The 19,931-nt window shown below is 32.9% G+C and overlaps 1 protein-coding gene across 10 annotated transcripts in view; it reads right to left on the bottom strand.

Annotated features, from left to right (window-relative positions):
- NAALADL2 (N-acetylated alpha-linked acidic dipeptidase like 2) overlaps nucleotides 1-19,931 on the bottom strand; it is a 1,267,271-nt gene that overhangs the window by 129,676 nt on the left and 1,117,664 nt on the right. For all 10 annotated transcript variants that reach the window (XM_041732043.1, XM_041732046.1, XM_041732044.1 and 7 more), the window contains one exon: nucleotides 15,173-15,268. In XM_041732043.1, the coding sequence (XP_041587977.1) occupies nucleotides 15,173-15,268 (96 nt within the window). The remainder of the gene's footprint in view (nucleotides 1-15,172; nucleotides 15,269-19,931) is intronic.

Here is a 19,931-nt window from a genome sequence, read left to right on the forward strand (position 1 = left end):
ACTGAAACAAATTTTCTATCAATAAAATTACAAATAATTTACCATCAGTTGTTTTCTTTAAAAAAATCTGTTCAAAGATACAGAAAACTACATTAACATCTATTTATAGTATCTTTTCACTACAGAATTCAAAAAGCCTTATTTTATAATCACTTATTCAATCTAAGATAATTTTTATTGTTTTTTTTTTCTGGAATAAAAAATATTTCTGAAAATTATTAGGTAGAGGATTTCATTTTGATGTGTTTATAAGACATCTGAGATTATGTATAATAATAGAAGATCTTAACTCTGTCTAAAGACTGAATTGTGCAGGAGAGCCCTGATCCTTAAACGTTACTTTACACTAGTATTTCCCAAAATATGTGCCATGAAAACCTACTTCCATTTTGAAAATACTGGTCTAAACAAAGTTAAGCAGGCATCATTGAGTCACAGGTTTTACAAGTCCCTGATTTAATAATATGCCTGTGACTATGTAGTAGTGCGTATATGATATGCAGCCCTTTCAAGAAGTAATTGACTCTAGATTCTTTTTCCTTCTTTCACAAGACAATCTGAGATGATTACTGTAGTAAATATAGGTCTACTTTGAGATTGTAGATGTAGGTTTTCATTATTAAGAGTTTTAGAAGTAAAAAAAGAATTTTAGAAGTAAAGCAATGCCATAAATTGTAATTTTGGGTGTAAAAGAAAAAAGTTAAGTAAAACACTGCAGTTTATTTTTTTAAAGATTATTTATTTGAGAGAGAGAGAGAGAGAGCAGGGAGAGGGGCAAAGGGAGAGGGAGAGAGAGAATCTTAAGGAGATTCCCCCACTGAGCATAGAGCCAGACGTGGGTCTTGATCTCACAACCCTGAGATCATGTCCTGAACTGAAATCAAGAGTCCAACACTCAACGGATTGAATCACTCAGAACCTCCTAAACACTGCAATATTTAGATCAAGGGGGCTATATAGTTTTTTTAAGTATGTATTTTCTAGTTCTCCCAATTTAAATTCCAAACATAATATCATCCTCATGAACACCTTTGGTGGCCAGGTATCACCCTCTTCTACCATTCTCCATTAAAGGAAACAAGATATTATTGGAGAAATGGCTTATTCAAGATCATGGGAAGGGAAAGTACAAAGCAAGTCTCAAAAATCTTGTGCCAAAAATCAAGGAAGCCATCAAAGATTGATGTAGTCATGTCAAAAAATTATAGGACAAAACTTGAAAGAATGTTATCAAAGTTGGGATAATCTGAACATCGAACACAAATGATTTTAGTTGATGGAGATCATTGATTCTATGAAAATTGACTTAATATATAAAAACACTACAAGGGGAAAACATCAAAAGCATTTATTATTACCATGTGAAGCAGCTATTATATCAACTCCATGACAATTATTAGTAGAGAAAATTAATTAAACAAGTAATCTGCCTTTTAATAGAAACAATTCACCGTTAACCAAATAGTTTTATGTAAGAATATTTGTTAATAAAGGCAAAATAAATAATAAAATTAGAAAATTATCATCTTACAATCTTTAGTAAAACTAGCGATTCGGATGAGAATCATAGATTATCATAAAGCTATTAGGTTAGTGGCTAACAAATGCAATTTGTGCTGATCACCACTGTTTATGTTCCTTGTCTGTCAGGATGCATGGTGGTCATACCTTTCCCAGTCCCTCAAGGTTAGGCATAGTCCTGTGACTTGGTACAGGCATGAAATCAAGGGTAACTTATGGGCAGAAACTCAGAAGAGCCACTCCACACTTGTCCATTTCATTCTTTCCCTGCCTTGGTGATTACAAAGAGTGCACTGATATGCAGATAGAGTTCTGAGTCATTCTACAGTGGAAAGTTGCAGGATTTGAATAAGAATTTTTTTTTTTTTGCCATTTTAAGCCAGTGAGATTTTGGGATTATTACTGCAGTGTAACCTAGTTTTTCCATGACTATTATAATGGGAAATTGAACACTTGACAGTGCTAAACTAACATCATAGATACAATTTTCTAGTAACAAAGGAAAACATCACTATTCAATGAAGAGATCAGAATCTCATTACCCTCATCAAATGATAAATCTTAGAATCATTAATGATATTCCTACTAGGTGTGAAGTGCATCTGATGGAATACAATATGATGCATATATCATCGATGGTGTATTCTAGCCAGAAAAGCTTAATATTAACATATGATCAGACCTTAAAATTTAACTTCTAGTTCACAGGCTATTCAGGGGATAGAGGAATATGTTAAATGACACCACATATCCAGAAGGTAAAACTAATGACAGGACAACAGGCCTATTCTCTTCACCAAATCAGTGTTGTGGGGTGGGGTGGGGTATTTTCCTAATGGCTTTTTTGAGTTTTTAGGCATGTAAAGCAGTATGATACAGTGAAATACAGGCCAGTAGACTTTCTTATGTTGCTTATCATCATATCCCTGGACTGTAAGGGAACATCATATCCCTAGACTATATTCTTGAATAGAGATGTTGAGTAAATATTTTATAAGGATGAAAGAGATTGGAGCTTAGTCTGAGTCCTATTTTTTCAAAGATTTTTATTTATTTATTTGTGAGACAGAGAGAGAGAGAGTACGAGTGGGGTGAGGGACAGAGGGAGAAGCAGACCTCCTGATGAGCTCAGGGGCTCCATACCAGGATTCTGGAATCATGACCTGAGCCAAAGGCAGATGCTTGACCACCTGAGCTACCCAGGTACCCCATTTGAATATATATAATATGTATAGTATATATATATATTTTATTGATTTATTTGAGAGAGAGAGAGAGCATGTGTGTGCAAGAGACAATGAGCAGAAGAAGAAGGAGAAGGAGAGGAAGAAGTAGACTCTCCTGCTGAGCAGGGAGCTTGACGAGGGACTCTATTCCAGGACCTTGCTGTAATTTTGACAGTCACAAAAAAAAAATTAAAAAAAAAAAAAGAAAACAAAATTTTGACCTTCACATCTATGGGTAGCAGTTAATTACCTATAAAATGAGTTGTTTAAAGGATGACTTTTGACGATATTTTCAGCACTATTAAGCTGCAAAACTAGTATATTTATTTATTTACATTACTGTTGCCATTACTACATTTGATGCTAGTAATAGAATAACCTTTTGAGAAGAGTCAACCATTCTGGAACAGGAAATATTTATTTAAAAAGTAGAGAGTGTCTTCATTTCCAATTGATATTCCAACAAGGTTTTTGAGAACCTGACAAGTTAATTTTCACATTTATATGGAAGAACAAAGGGCAAGAACAGTCAAGATATTCTTACAGAAGAATTAAGTAGGGACCATGAACTACCAGATAGGACGATTTATTTTAAAGACATATGTTTGTACATCAATGGATGAATAGACTGGAATAGAATTAAGAGCCCAGAAACAAACCTATACATGTGTAGAAACTTGATAAAACAGTTTTATTGTACATAGTTAAGGAAGGATAGTATCCTCAATAAATTAAGAAGAAAATTGAAAAATTGAAAATAGAAAATTACACCCCTAACTAAATAATCATCATCATCATGGTAGATTAAAAATTAAAATGTTAAAGAAAAAAATTATAAAGATTTATAAAATAGCATAAAAATATTGTCTCAGGTTATGGAAGAACTTCTTAAAATGCTGAAAACACTAAACATAAAATAATTGTTAAATTAGATTACACTGAAATAAGAACTGTTCATTAAAAGATACAATAAAAAGAGTGGAAATAAAAGTCAAAATCTGGGAAAAGATATTTACGACACATAAATCTTACAACGAGTTCATGGCCAGAATAAAGAAATATCTCCCATGAGTCAATAAAAAAGATAAACAATCCAATAAAAAAAAAATTAAATTTGGCAACTAACAGGTGCTTAAAAAACGTATGTACAAACATCTAGAAAACCCAAACTGCCAATATGTAAGAACACTCAATTTCATTAGCAATCAGAGAAAGGTGTAGAATTTCAACCACAATTGCATATATCCTATTAGCAAAAATTAAAAACTATCAAGTTTGGTAGAAGATTATATTAAAGGAAATTGTCATACATGCCTCCATGAATTGATACTACATGAGTCCACTTAGCTTAACAGCACGGGAAACTAGTCACTTGTGTCAACATAACTATTTATTCCAAAAAAATTTTGTTTATGAAGACTTTAAGCTAATAAATAACTTCACTGTGTCAAGAAATTTCTACAAACCAATATGTCCAGACAAATAGCCTACTCTTCCATGCAAACACAAACTTCCCTGGGTAATATGCTGCTCACTTGGACAAACAACTCGTTTATAAAATAGTCTTCCCTTTATTGTGTCCACCATCCCTAATCTATCGTCACGAATTTTTCCCATTAAAAATAATTTCTCTGAATTAAACACTCACCTTAAAATTTAAGTCTAGACACTCAAATCTACTAATATTTCCTCCAGGATATTCCCTTCTGAAATATGACTAAGATTCGGTCAAGGTGTTGTCCTCTCTGTGTGAAGTCAGTGTAATAACTTTTGCTTAATCAGTAGACTATTCTGGTGGTTTTGGGGGGACTTGACAGTCAATTATCCCAGCAATTTAGCATTACCTAATAGGTTTAAACACGAGTCTGTAATTCCACCCCTTGGTATATATCTTAGAGAAACTCTTATACAAGGAGACTTGTACAAAACGTTCTTAATAGTTGCTGGAAACAAATGAAATAGCCATCAACAGTGGAGCAGTACATAACCTTCCGTATATCTACACAATAGAATATTTTACAGTAATAAAAATAAATTACAATTATACCTACCAATGTGGATGAGGAAGAGGGAACTCGGCTTCTCTTCATTACCAATCAAAATTTGTAAAACTTAAAACCCAGCTAACACGTCTTTACTTATTCTTCAAAATCAAATACACCTTTGTTCTTCTGAATACTGTAACTCCTTTTTTGAATATTTGACTGATAGAAAATATATCATGTAGGGATGTTCAAAAAAGTCCATGTTATACTAAAAAAGCAGTAATCTTTTTTTTTGCTTTAAAATTCCTTTAGTATTTCCCCAAGTCATCTGACATAAAAATTATAGTTTTTCCTACTTTGATATAATTCTGTTCTCTAAGATTCTCATCAGTCTCTTATTCATGCTTTTACTATGTGGTCCCATGTTCCCAGTCACTTAGTGTTTTCATTCTGACATATCTCTGTCTTCATACCCTCCTTCAATTGGGCTATCACTAATCTGAATTAGCCAAGATTATTAATCAAAGAAGTTATGACGAGCCACAATTTCTTGATCTTGCTTAGTGTCTTTCTTCCAAACCAGGGTTTATAACAACTTTACTTTCTTTTTCACATAAGGAAATCAGGCATAACCCAATGAGCACAATTATTTCCCTGGTCACAAGAAAAGACTCAAAATAAGCATGATGCCAGTTCAGAGTGATAAGATGAGGGTCCGTTTTGCTAGGGCTTTCTAGAAATCAGCAGTATTGCTCTTCTGAGAAAGTCACCAGAGGACAGATCTCTTGCTTTGACAGAATTAGGTACAGATAGGATTCTAGGGACTGCTCCGAGCAGTCCCCCATTTTCTACAATGGGGGAATTCCGCTGGTGAAATACCCAACAGAGAGAAGGGTAGAACTAAGAGGATAATAGAGAAGTAGATCAAGTGCTGCGATTGAGCCACTCTGGAAACATGCCTCTTTAGTTACATGAGAAAAATAGAATTATTTTCTTTTTATTGAACAAGTCTGCATGTAGTTCTTTATTAATGACAAACGCAATATCCTACTTGGTAGGGACTTTTTCACTTTGAGGAAAATATTTCTAAAATGGATTACCTTCTTCCTAGCTATCTTAAAAGTCAGTAATGATAAGGGTCATAATTCTTTCTCTTGACAACTAGAAAACATAATTATGACTGTTCATTATTTTATTTTAGAAAGTGGAATTATTACTCTTTGAGCCTCTACTAATGGTCAAGAACACTATAATTTTAAATGTAATTCATTCCTAAACCTTAGCTTATAATATCAAATAGATATATTAGTAAATAAATCATAATTAAGTCTAACTAAATATTATCCTATCACAAACAAAAGTTTTTTTTGCCCTTCAAACAAAAATCTGTTTGATTTATTCAAATCCAATTCTCGTCCGGTTCCTAAAATTCAATTTAATATTGTTAAAGTATTAGTATTTGTGGAATACATTCATTCTATCCTAAAACATCAATTGCTGTGAACTCTTTGAGAGACACTGCATAATTAAAATGCTGGCTACTAAATGATAGAAAAACTGCAACTTTTAAGTATTTTCTGTATTACACCAATAGCCGCAGAATACATAGGTCCAAGGATGATTTAAAAACAAACAAACAAAAACAGGATGACATTCAGACTGTCTTGGAAAAGAGGACATACAGGCATATATATAAATATGTGATATTTATATATATAAATCCAGAGTTTTTCAAGGAATAATATGGAGAGTAACGAGCACTGAAAATTTGTATCATTGATTCATTCATACCACATGATGGGTGTGTATGTGTGTGTCTGTGTGTGTAAGGGGATCTTTTTTTATCATGACACATGGGGACAATGGTTACTGTCCCCAGGTTGTGTGAGCATCATCATCATCAAAGTCCATTATAATAGACTCGGAAAGACTGCTCAGATTCTTCTGGTTTGTTGTCTTCTATTTGATTTTTTTTTAATAAGTGGTTATTGCCTGGGGCTTTTAAATCTTTTTATTATACAGAGGCTTTATTTCAATAACAGATTTTGGGAGGACATTTGACCTGCCTACCTAGAGCTAATCTGTTATCCATTGACTGGATTGTCCTTTGCCTCTGTACTTCTGCATCACTTCAAGGATGATCTTGTTTGAGAAAGGGTGTGGAAAGACAATCTCTTGCTCAAAGTGAGGGGCAAGTGAAGAAATTGACATTAAAATTCACTTTCAATTTATTGACATTTACAGGAATAAGAAGGATGTATTTAGCTCAGACAAAATTCAGAAGTGTTACTTTATGGGACGAGGCTATCATCATTTCCTGAATCACACATGAAAACTTTCCAGAGTAGGTTGACTGTGTCTTTATAAGATTGCCATATTATTTATAGGTGATCATAGAGCTTCCTATCCTGATTTATATCATTAGCATATTTATGTTCTGCAATAAATACATGTTAAAATCAGTCAGTGTATATATTGAAGAAAAAAATGTATGCTAAGAGAATCACAGCTTTTCTCCTTCTCTTAATGTGCAATATTAACTCTTTTAATTTGATGAGACAAAAATATCTATTTTGATGATGAACTACCCTTTAAAAAGGGTGTCAGATTTGACAGGTGTCTATTGTGTAACAATTTGCTTTTGAGTAACAAAAGCAAAGACAAAAAAGAGAAACTTATAGCATAAGGTATGCCTTTAGAAACTGTAATACTTGTGCCATATAATGAAAAACAATAAACCAAACCTCTCTAGGCAAGAGAAAATATAGTCAGCACCATTTCCAATTTCAGTAAATGAAGATATTGAGTTTAATTATACATTTATGAAGAAAATGCACACCTATAAAATTTCCTTTTCAAAGCATACAAGGTTGGTTTTAATATCCCATCATTTCCCTTGAGTAGCCCCAACCAACATTCTTTATCACAAAGTACAATCTCTGCATTGAAAATACATATTTTGGATATTTTCTGGTTTAGCTCACGTCATGAAACACAGTGTAGACCCCTACGGAGACATCTTGCATCGAGTAACAACAATTTGATATAGCAGGAAAAAAATTTCAAAGTATTTTTAAAAATAACAAAAGTCTTAAATCTCACAGCTTCAAAATAACCTCAAATGTACAAGTCTGATTAAAGCCTATCATTATACTTGCTTTGCTAAATAGAATACAGTATTCTCATATTTCATCCAAATAATATATCAACATTAAAGATACTTGGAAGACACTCAGATTTGCTCATTCAGATTAGAAATCGGAGCCAGGTTTTTAAGCATTTAAAGAACTGTACCAGAAATCTATTAGCTCACGAATACATGGCTGTGGGATTCATGAAACTGAATAAAGGATATCTGGTCTCTTCCTTTTTCTCTGACTTTATATAAGGGCTACTATGCTATGATTTTTAAGCTATAGCTTAGAATGACATCTCCAGAGACATAAAATCCTGTATTTTAGTCTGCCTTTGTGTCCTATCATTATAAAATCAACAGATTCTTTTAGCGGATTGTTTTCAGTTGCCATGCTCTGAGAATCTTAATATCACAACAACTGGTACGAACATAATTTATTAGTGACATTTAGAAATAATCACGGATTCATATTTTGCAAATTATGTGTTTAAAATAAATTAGCAGGATATAACTGTATTAGTCAAAGTCATTCTGGTTATTACCTCTAAATGTAACTAATATCAGCTGAAACGGTTAAAAATTAGAATTATTTAAATGTTTTCCATTATTGAAGACACCACCACTTGCCTTTATTCACACCACTGTAAAATTGAGTTAAATTTTATAGCTATAAGTAAGGGCAACTATAACTACTTTGTTAGAATACAAACTATATAAGAATCACTAGTCCTGACTTCCAGGCTTTATACAAACGCTGCCTTATTCTGCAATTTAATCTCACTGCAATACTTTCTCCACACGCATAATAGGAATAAATACTATATTATTCCTATTATTTTTCTCTTTGGAATATTGCAATATCGAAATAATTTTATAAAAGATCTCTATTTTGACATTATATAAGAAAAGGAAGAACTGCATATACATTTAAAAACAGTATTTTAAAACCCCTGTACTAAAAATGTATTAATATTGCGTATCCTACAATAATTAAAGACAAAGAAATATTTTTTTTTCTTAAATTAGATGGAAAAAAACAATGATATGACTAGTAATTGGTATTTCTTAAGGGAGCTCACCTGCAGAATTAGGTCATTTGCTAGTTTCCATGGTACCACATGTGTAAGGTACTTTTCATTTTCCTGGATGTGTCATTCATACTCAGAGATTTTAAAGTATAATATAGAGCATTTGGGGTTCTGGAGGAAAAGTACAATTAATCCAATAATGCAATAGATAGCGTCTTTCTTCTCCTTCCCCAAATGCTATATATTGACACTTAATTTTAAGCCCTTTCCTTTTCAACATATCTATAGTGTTTTGCTTAAAATAGGGTTATCAATCATCATTTACTGAGTGTGGATTATGGCAAAAATTTATCAAGAAAATGATAATAAAATATATTAAATCCAAAAGGATATAAAATAAATACAGGGTGTTACATCAATTAAAAGTAGAGCAAGGGCGCCCGGGTGGCTCAGTCAGTTAAGCGTCTGCCTTCGGCTCTGGTCATGGTCAGGGTCCTGGGATCGAGCCCATGACTTCATGTTCCTGATGCTGTTGGGCTCCCTGCTCAGCCAGGAGACTGTTTCTCCCTCTGCCTCTGCCCCTTCCTTCCCCTGTTTGTTTTTTCTCTCTCTCTCTAATAATAAAAAAAATGAAATCTAAAAAAAAAAAAATGTAGACCAAAGAAATGGTTAACAAGTCATGTGAACTCTATGGATAATGGCAAAGAACTGAGGATTGGTCATAAATGATGAGAAAAAAATAATTCTAAAATTCCAAACAATTGGTTCAGAAGTTACAGTGACCAGTTGACCGGGCGAATACACTTTTTTTTCTGGATTTTTAAAGATTGTGGTAAAATACACATAACATAAAATTTGCCACCAGTCATTTTTAAGTATGATTGAGTGGTATGAAATACACTCCTAACGTGTAACCAGGACCAATATCGGTCTCTGGAACTCTTATGCCTTGTGCAAGTTACAAGGTGTAAAACTGAAACTCTATACCCATTAAATAAAAATGCCCCATTCCTACCCCAACCTCCATTCTATGTTTTTTTTTTTTTTCCTCCTTGGTTTCGATTACTTCAAGTACATCATATACATGGAAGCATATAGAATGTCAATTTGTGATTGGCTTATTTCAACATGGGTGAAACTCTTCAAGTTTCACCCATGTTGTAGCCTGTGTCAAAATCTCCCTCCTTTTTAAGGCTGAACAATATTCCATCGTATGTATACACCCCATTTTACGTATCCATTTATCCCTCTATGGACACCGGGGCTGTGTGCATGTTTTAGCTATTGTGAGTAATACTGTTATCAACGTGGGTATACAAATATGTTTTGAAGACTCCACTTTCAATTCTGTGGGTATTTACCCAGAAGTGGAATTGGTAGATCATATAATTCTATTTGTAATGTTCTGAGGAACTGCCATAGTTTTCCACAGCAGCTACACCATTTTATATTCCCACGAACAGTGCACAGGGGTTTCAATTTCTCTACATCCTTGTCAACACTTGTTATTCTTTGTTTTGTTTTTAATAGTAGCCATCTTAATGGTGTGAGGTTGTGGAGAAATATGCTTTTGAACATTTCCTCTTTCTTATAATGTGTCTTTTCTAATGGATCCTATAAACCATTCTAGCCTGGGTCGTTTGTCCTCTCCCTGTCACTCTTGCTCCTCTGCTTGAATATTGTCAGGGCAACATTCTTGCACCATCGGTAATGATGAAAATGTTCTATAATCTGCACCATCCTATGCAACCCTTAGCCATATGTGGTTACTAAACATGTGAATTGTGGCTAATGATATTGAGGAAATTAAGTTCTGTTTTTATTTAATTTATTTTTTAATTTAAAGCTACATGTGACAAGTCGTTATTACATCAGCTAATGCCTTGGATTCTGTTTCTTCCTGAGCTCCAATCGTGTATCCAACTGCCACCATGGCAGATTTGTCTAGATGCACAAAGTATCCAAAATTCCGCATGTTCGATGCTAAACTCTATCACTTTCTTCAGCTCAATGCCCAGTTTGGTTAATTAATAATATTAACTTTGCCCATAATGGAACTATTATGTACTCTTCACTCTGCTTCATGTCCCATATCCATTAAATCATATATTCTGTTATTCAAACCTAAAAAAAGTCTCTTAAATCTGCCTTTTGTTTTTGAAAGTACACATCATCATTTCTCACACAATATTACCAACAACCTGCTTTTTAAAGAATTCTCAAGGGTAGCTCATTGACATTAAAGATGAAGTTAATATTTCTTAAAGTCTTCAAATGTCGCCTTTCTGGTGAATTTCTCAAATCTAGTCAGAAGCATAAACTCCATCTTCGTTCTCCTCATAACTTGTTCATATCACTATCACCTCTTTTAGTATGTTACATTGAAATGATTTCCTTACCTGTTTACTTCTTTGGACCCACTCCCATGTAATAACTGTTTTTGTATTTCAAGTGTTTTGCTTCATCCTTGGCTTATAATAGGCTACTAAAATACTTAGATAACTAATAACAATTTATGAGCTAAATGTTGAAGATTTAGAAACATAAATAGAAAAGTCCTAGGTAGAGAGGGAGAAATAAGCCTATTCCAAAACATAAATCCATGGAGATTTTTATTCACTTATTAAAAGATTAGCAGCTCAGATTTATATTGGTATTTCATTCATGTGTAGTCTTCGGAGAAATTAGTTTGGCTTCTATGATAATTAAAAAAACAAGTACTATTTTTAAAGGTAATTATAGAAGATAAGAAAACATCTCCAACATCAAGACAGTATTCCTGCCCTTCGGCAACTTTATACTATACCACCTGACTGTCATTGAAGCAATGATGAATTACACCTTTTAGCATCAATATTGAGTCATTACTTTCTTAGGTTGCATGCTTTATATCAAAAAGACAAATGCCGACATAAATTCATACTTTGTAAAAAAAATATATTTTTAAAGAGCTACAGGAGAGCATTTGAAAGCTACATACTAGGACTCATAGCTCTTATCCCATGTATGAGTGCAGTTTATTTATTTTCATTTTTTATTCAGAAAAATAACACCATTGATAGACTATTAACTTTTTAATACTTAGGAACTATAATTTAATTTTACATATGTCTTATTTGGGATCTATAACAAAGGCCTGGAATGTAAAGTTACCATTTGTAAAGGATAATAGATTGCATTACATGAACATTTGTATTAGATGTATATGCTTGTTATATTTATTTAATTAGGCAAAATAAATATGTGATTGTGTTATAGTGCCATGTATTGAATTCAAATTTTATTGGGAGGAATAAGGAATAGTATCTTCAATATTTCAATTTACTATAGATTTCTTTAAAATGTTTTATAATTGGTATATCAGTAATTGTGTTTTATCATTTTCTAACGTGTTTCTCCCATTTCACATCAGGTTTTCAGAATTCACAGCGACAGAACTTATACATAACTGGATCTTTTTATTCAAAATCCATTGCTAATTTCTATAATATCTCACTGTTATGTAAAAAAGGAGTGTACTAAATACATGATATACTATTATAATACCATTATTATTCTTACTGAAAAAAAAATATTCCAAAGGCCTTGATCAATCTTTTACAAATTAAATTATATATTCTCTTTGTACACACTAACCTACCAGTGTATTCTCAGCATTTAATCAATTAGTTTAATTGTACACTTTCATATCTAACTTATGCAGGTAAGAGTCTACTTTCAAGACATCAGCACTCATACTTTTTAATGTGTTAATAATTATACTCAATTGCATCCATATTGCATTTCCAGAGAAAATGTATACATTGTCTTTCAATCTCACAGAATCCCAGTGAGGAAAGCCCTTATGAGTGTATTCCTTTTTGATGTAGAAAATAAAATAAAGTTTTACTACATTAAATAACAAGTTGATAGCCAATGTAGTAAAATCTGTGCTCCATATATCCTAGTCATGTGCCTAGTCAGCTCCACCATATTTTAATTTTTATTTGGTTGTTGATCAATGAAAATTTGATCTTAAAATAAAGTATTTATTAAGTACTTCTTGTTATGGTTCCCTAATTTCTTCTATTGGTAAACTAAGATTGAACTTCTGAAAGCACAGTTTCTTCCCCTGGCCTATCTCTCCAACATGAATGGTTACCATAAGTAAACATGATGATTAGGGAAACAGTATCAACAGTAGATAAATATATTTGGCCATGAAAAGTGCCACAGGCCACTTACTTCTGCACTTATGCATGATTTATTTCTTCACAGAATGTTTTCCATCATCCATTTAATGGGTTAGTATCTATTTACATGTGAAATAAATTTGAAAATAAATGTAGAACTGGTGGTAATGTCTGTGCACAAATTTGTGTATTCTTTCAAAAGGTCTCTGACTTTCTGTGTTTTACACTAAGTGCTGACTTCATATATACGTTCAGCCTATGTCCTACTCTACTCCACTCTCTTCTTGTCCCATCCCTATTTCCCAACATGCTCTTAGAAGTTGTGGTGTGGCCAAGACATCACTGTGTGTTTCCACTTCCCACGATACATCTGATATCACTAGGGTCTCAAATTATTCATTCCATAAAAATCCAGTGAACTCCCTGACCCAAAGGAAAGCAGAAAACAATGGAGAAAATATTACTATTCCATTGCCCTAAAGTCCTCTAATGCTTCACTTAAAAATAAGTAAATAAACCTAGACTTTAAGTATCCAGAATATTTTAATGAATACACACATCTGCACACAAACACCCTCATCTAAATGTATGCAGATGTATATACTCATTTAAATAGGTATATAGATATATAGATATAGATATCTATTTTTATCTATCAATCTATCATCTTTAGAAGTATTAAGAATATATTAATATTTTGAATACTAAGGAACTATTTTCCTTAGTAAAGGGGGGCACTTCCATATTGCTATATGCAAATAAATATGTATATTAAAGGATGGGTACATTAAAAATTAAATCAAAGAAGTGAAATAAATTGCAAAGCAAAGAGGTATAAATATAGTTAAGATTTAGATATTTTGAGCTTAGGAGAATTTTAAGTAAAATGTGGTCCAAACTCCTCTTATTTCAAAAGTTCAAAAGAGAAGGACAAACAGTGTATGTTCTCATTCATTTGGGGAATATGAATAATAGTGAAAGGGAATATAAAGGAAGGGAAAAGAAATGTTGGGAAATATCAGGAAGGGAGACAGAACATAAAGACTCCTAACTCGGGGAAACGAACTAGGGGTGGTGGAAGGGGAGGAGGGCGGGCGTTGGAGGGGAATGGGTGACGGGCACTGAGGTGGACACTTGACGGGATGAGCACTGGGTGTTTTTCTGTATGTTGGTAAATTAAACACCAATAAAAGTTAATTAAAAAAAAAAAAAAGTTCAAAAGAAATAAATTCACAGTTTTTTAAAAAGCTAGGGTAGACCTAGAATCCTAGTCTGTATTCTGAGTTCATTCTAATGCCATTTACTGAGTTCAGTTCATTATATCACATTTCCTGTCCATGAAAGAGAAAAATAGCCATGTAAAATTTCACTAAGAAGATTTAAGAATGATTCAATCTTTCAACTAAGCATATATAAATATGGATTATTTTAAATGTGCTGAAATGCCAATATTCTCTATAAACTCAATCCCCAAAAGGGAGGTTATGACAGGTTAAACAAATAGCTGGTAAATGTAAAAATTCATATGATGTCATATGATGTCAGAGGTTAAATTTATTTACTCCATATTGTACAATCTAATTTTCTCCATATTATAAACTCACAGCTAAGAGTTTTAAGAAAAATGTAGGTACAATCATCATAGTATAAAAGCATTTATTATAAATGCAGTCTTTTTTTTTAAAGAGCCATTTTTCTTTTACCGAAATTAAAAAGTGCCACTGCAAAAACTGAGTCTCTTAAATACTGAAACAAAACTTTGAAGATACAAAAATTCAAAGACACATTTTATACTGCCCTTAATCAAAGGGTGTACTTGAGAGTATACCACAAATCTACTTTCAGATGAAGAAACAACTCTAATTGTTTTATTAAAGATTGATTTTGAATACAAATTATGCTGTTGGTCAGTATGATCTTGATTGAGTAGTTTATCATCTTCACTCCTTAGTAAAATAACAGGAGGTACTTAAAATCTTTTCGAGTATATTTAATAAATGAAAATATAAGATTTATCTTGATCGATTATTTTCCTTTTCTCCATCTACAAGCAAAAAAAGAACAAAACTTTCCTAACTTGCTCATGAATGCAGTTATCACCTACCTTGGTAATGGTTTCATGAAGGTTGAAAAATGGATCCATTTCTTCAATTTTTGCTGTGCGTTTAGGAAAAAGGGCCTCAGAAAGAAAACTCGGACCCTGTAGAAAATCAGAAAAGAAACATTTAATACTCTTCATTGATTTTGTTTTTCAAGTGCTTATTGGATTTTCCTTAAAGATTCAAAAGGACTCTAAATTGCTTTAAATTTTCAGTGGATTGTTGGCCTTAATTCTACTGATCTAATTAACCCAATTGCAGAATACTTATAAATTAAAGAATAGAATTCTATAACTCTTATTTGTATTTACAAAAGAATTTTATTTTATTCAGAGGAGGTGATTCTTTGCAGTCCCCCCTTTTTACAAATGCAAACTTATATGTAGAGTAAGATATCCTGATGACAAAAATCTCTATCTGAAACCCTTTCTCTGATTCATATATTAAATTTTAGGTTTTAAGGCTGGTAGGATGGCATTTTTTTTGTAACACAATTATCATCAAAAAAGCCAAGGTAAATGTGTGCATGATATTTTAAATATTGCAAATCTCACTTCAAAGCAATAGTAAGATATTTTGGATAGATAGGTCTCATGGCTCCACGTGCTTCCAATAAAATGATAGCATGTTGGTTGTATCAGAACCTTGGTGTTGAAAATGCTTCAAATTAATCAGAAAAACTTTTTTTTTTTTTTTAATCAGAAAAAACTTTAGTCATTTTGTACCTCTAGGTGTAAAACCCCAGGATATTAGAAGACACAGGATGCTGACCATGTTAGTATCTACTATCCTCTAAATATTCATGCTTATTAAAAATTCCTGTATTTAAATCCTAATCTCCAAAGTAATTGTATTAGGAGGTGGGGCATCTGGGAGAGGATTAGATCATAAGGGCTTCATCCTTGTAATTGGGATTACAATTGGGGTAGAAGTTTGCAACCTACAAAGAATCCTCACTCCATCATGTTGGCACCCTGGTCTTGGACTTCTTATCTCCAGAACTGTGAGAAACAACATTCTGTTGCTTTTTATGCCATTCAGTCTGTGATACTTTGTCCAAAAGGACAAAGATGTTATCTAAAATAATGCTCTTATACTTATTGACATTATTAGCATCCCACAAGAGGACTATTACTTACCATATAAATATAGCTTTTACTTGAAAACCTGAAGTAACTAGGATTTGTGTAGAAAATAGAAGAATTGGGTTAAGATATATATGTATATATGTAGACTACTGAATGATAGATAATCTTTCTGAAGGCTTTCATAGGGAAGAAAGATGCAACCCAATCCAACCAGCAATGACTACAACAGGGTAGCAAATTTAAACTGAATTCTATTAGACCTATTCAACAGAGCTGTATATTAGAGCAATCCAGCAGCATAGACTATATAGATCAATAATGAAAAAAGTTAGGATGATGTAATGATGGACTCTGAAGTCATACAGATGAGGACAAAAACCAACATATTAATAATTCCCTATAAATTAAATAATTATGTACTCAGGCATACTCTTCATCCCCTATTTTGTACAATATTGTGATCAAACAAAAGTATTTAGCTATTTGCTCCAGTATATTCCCACTTGGGATAAGAAAACCACGAATCAACCAAAAAACTTATCTATATAGGCAAACAGAATATTTATAAACACTTGCTTTATGTTCCCCTCCTCATTTTGGCTTGTAATCTAAAACTAATTTGCCAGAAACTGCTCAATCCCAACTAGTACTCCACTTTTTAAAGCTTACCATAAAACCACACAACTAGGCCAAAATATCATAAATATCCTTCCCTAGTTTACCCATTTGGAGAGTTTACTAAGACTCAATGTTATGGGTTGAATAATTCATATGTTGAAGTTCTAACCTTCAATATCTCAGAATCTGATGTTATTTGGAAAAAGATCATTGCAGATGCAACTACTTAATTTAGAATAAAGTTATAAAGGGGTGGAGTGGGTAACAGATGTGCACACAAGGAGAAAACCATGTGAACATGAAGGTAGAGATTGGAGTGATGGTTGATAAACCAAGGAAGTCCAAAGATGGCCAGAAAACCACAAGAAGCGAGGCAAGAGGCTTGAGATGGATTTTTTTGTCACATATCTGAGAAGGAACCAACTCTGATACCACCTTGAACAATAGATGTCCTCATACTCAATCTGTGGTACCTTCTTACGGCAGCCCTGGGAAACTAATACACTTAGGATGCAATTCTTCCTCACTGCAATAGGTCTCATAAACTTAAATTTGTTTATTAATAGGGTTTTTTGGGGGCATTTTGGACAGTCAACATAGAAATATATTAAAGGGGATCCCTGGGTGGCGCAGCAGTTTAGCGCCTGCCTTTGGCCCAGGGCGCGATCCTGGAGACCCGGGATCGAATCCCACGTCGGGCTCCCGGTGCATGGAGCCTGCTTCTCCCTCTGCCTGTGTCTCTGCCTCTCTCTCTCTCTCTGTGTGACTATCATAAATAAATACAAAAAAAAATTAAAAAAAAAGAAATATATTAAAGTTTTGGTTCTGCCACTTAATTATGTTATCTTAAACACTTTAATCTCCAAAGGATTAGTTACCACATCTAAAAAAACTTAAACATCGTATACTTCACAGAGATGTTGTGAATGGTCCAATACCTGCCATACTAGAGAACTTATATTAATGGCATTGATGATGAGGCTAACAACAATAAATATCACAATGATGCTGGCAAGGGTGGCGGTGATATGGTGGTAATTGCAGTACGATGGTCAACTAAAGGAAATCCAAAGACCTCTCTATGATCCTATGAAAGGGCATAATTCACATTTAGATAGGTCTATTTTTCTAAAGAGAGATATCTTTGAATCAACTTTAATAAAAGAATGGCATGAATAATTTGCGGCATTCATTTTCATTTAATAACGTAAGCCTGAAGTCCTTAAAAAGTTTGTTTCATGAGTAGTTTTAAATAAACTTCTTGACATAATTTTATCTTATTAATTTTCCTACCAAAGCAAAACTTCATAAATAGTGCAAAGGTAAAATAACAACCCCCCTCAAACTGAGTGATCCCATACAAGATAAATAGGGAGTTATAATTAATGAGGTTTTTATTGAACTTTCAATTATTTAGTAGCAGTATATGTTAATTTAAATTATCCATTACGAGCCTTATCCTCCAATGTAATCCCTTTCTCTGTCTTATTCTTTCACCTATTTCTCGCCATACCATTTTTTTTTGTTTCTACTGCCTCATTTATTAACTTAAAAAGCATCCATGTGCCCCTTCTACATGCCATTTACTGCACTAAATGCAGACATGATCCTTAATCTCATGGAGTTTAAATAATGGAATTTGAACACACAAGACATCAAATATCACTGTCTTTGAAAGTATTACAACATTACTATTCTCTATATGCATACACAAACACACGTATAACATTATTATTCATAGACAGGTATTTATATATCCTGACATAAAAATACTGAAAAGATTAAGAGAGGGATATATGCTTTGTGAAAGTTTTCTACTACTATTATATTAACCCTGAGTGCTGGGTGTTTAATAATGGCTCCCATCTGTAGATGAGAGGGAAGTTAGGCACCACTAACCACTTGGAAAGGATTTTTGTCTAGAAAAATGATTGATTGATTAAAATAAAGAAGTAAATAAAAATAGATGAAAAACTTAACACTATATGTCTGCCAGCTGCAGATCATAATAAAAATGTTACAGAAGAAGGGATACTGATAAATAAAAAAGTCTAACTAGGATATGGGGTAAAATGCCATTTGTCACTCCAGTCACCGACTTACTTGTCTTTCCTATAACATTTAGCCATATTTAGGACACCGTCTTTCTTTCAGCTCTTTTGTCTAACATCACTGAGTTGAGCCTGCTGATTCTTGAGTTGCATATAATTCTTTCCATGAAATGGATTTCCTTTTCTTTTTTGAATCTTACTGTCATTTTTAGGTGGTCTACTCTCAGTCTTCTCTTTTTCACAGGCTAAGGGGTTTTATCTACTTTTCTGGCTTCAACTACCATCTTCAAAATGATGATTTCCTAATCTTTATCTCCAGACCAGATTCCTGGTTTTAGTTCATTATTTTGTTTATGAAATCCTTCAGATATATCAACTTATGTTCCAAATCATGTGTTTCTATTTGTTGCTTTCATTTCTTGGATGATAGCATCATATCTATATTTTGCCTATATATATTTTGAAATTTTGTGCCATTCTTGGCTCCGGCGTCTCTCACCCTTTGTATCATAGAGCTACATTAGCCAATTCCCTTCTAATCTATATATTTAGACAATTTTCTACAAGTTTTTATCCATTGCTATAATCTAGTTATTTATTATTTTTAACCAAACTTTGGTCTCTACTGACTAAAAACCAAAGTTTAAATTCTTTAGTATGATATTTCACAAACAAGTACTAGCCTTTTTTTTTTCTTTCACCTTAGAACAATTCTTTCTTTCCCATAGGCTATTTTGCATAATATCCATATGGCTTCTGGTTATAGTGCAGCAGGTTATTCACCAAACAGGACCCACCCTTACTTTTACTATCTCTGTTCCTATACTTATGCTATTTCCTCATCTGCCTGAAATGTTCTTCCTCCATCTGGTTATCAGGTTTCTTTCTATAGTTGCTTTCCTTGATCCTCACCAACCCATCAGAGTTCATTGTGCTCTTGTCAGTGTTTTAATTTCACATTATATTTACTTCTACTTATCATTTATCACATTGTGTTTCTGTCATAC

This window comes from Vulpes lagopus, chromosome 17 (assembly GCF_018345385.1).
Source record: "Vulpes lagopus strain Blue_001 chromosome 17, ASM1834538v1, whole genome shotgun sequence".
Lineage (NCBI taxonomy): Eukaryota > Metazoa > Chordata > Mammalia > Carnivora > Canidae > Vulpes > Vulpes lagopus.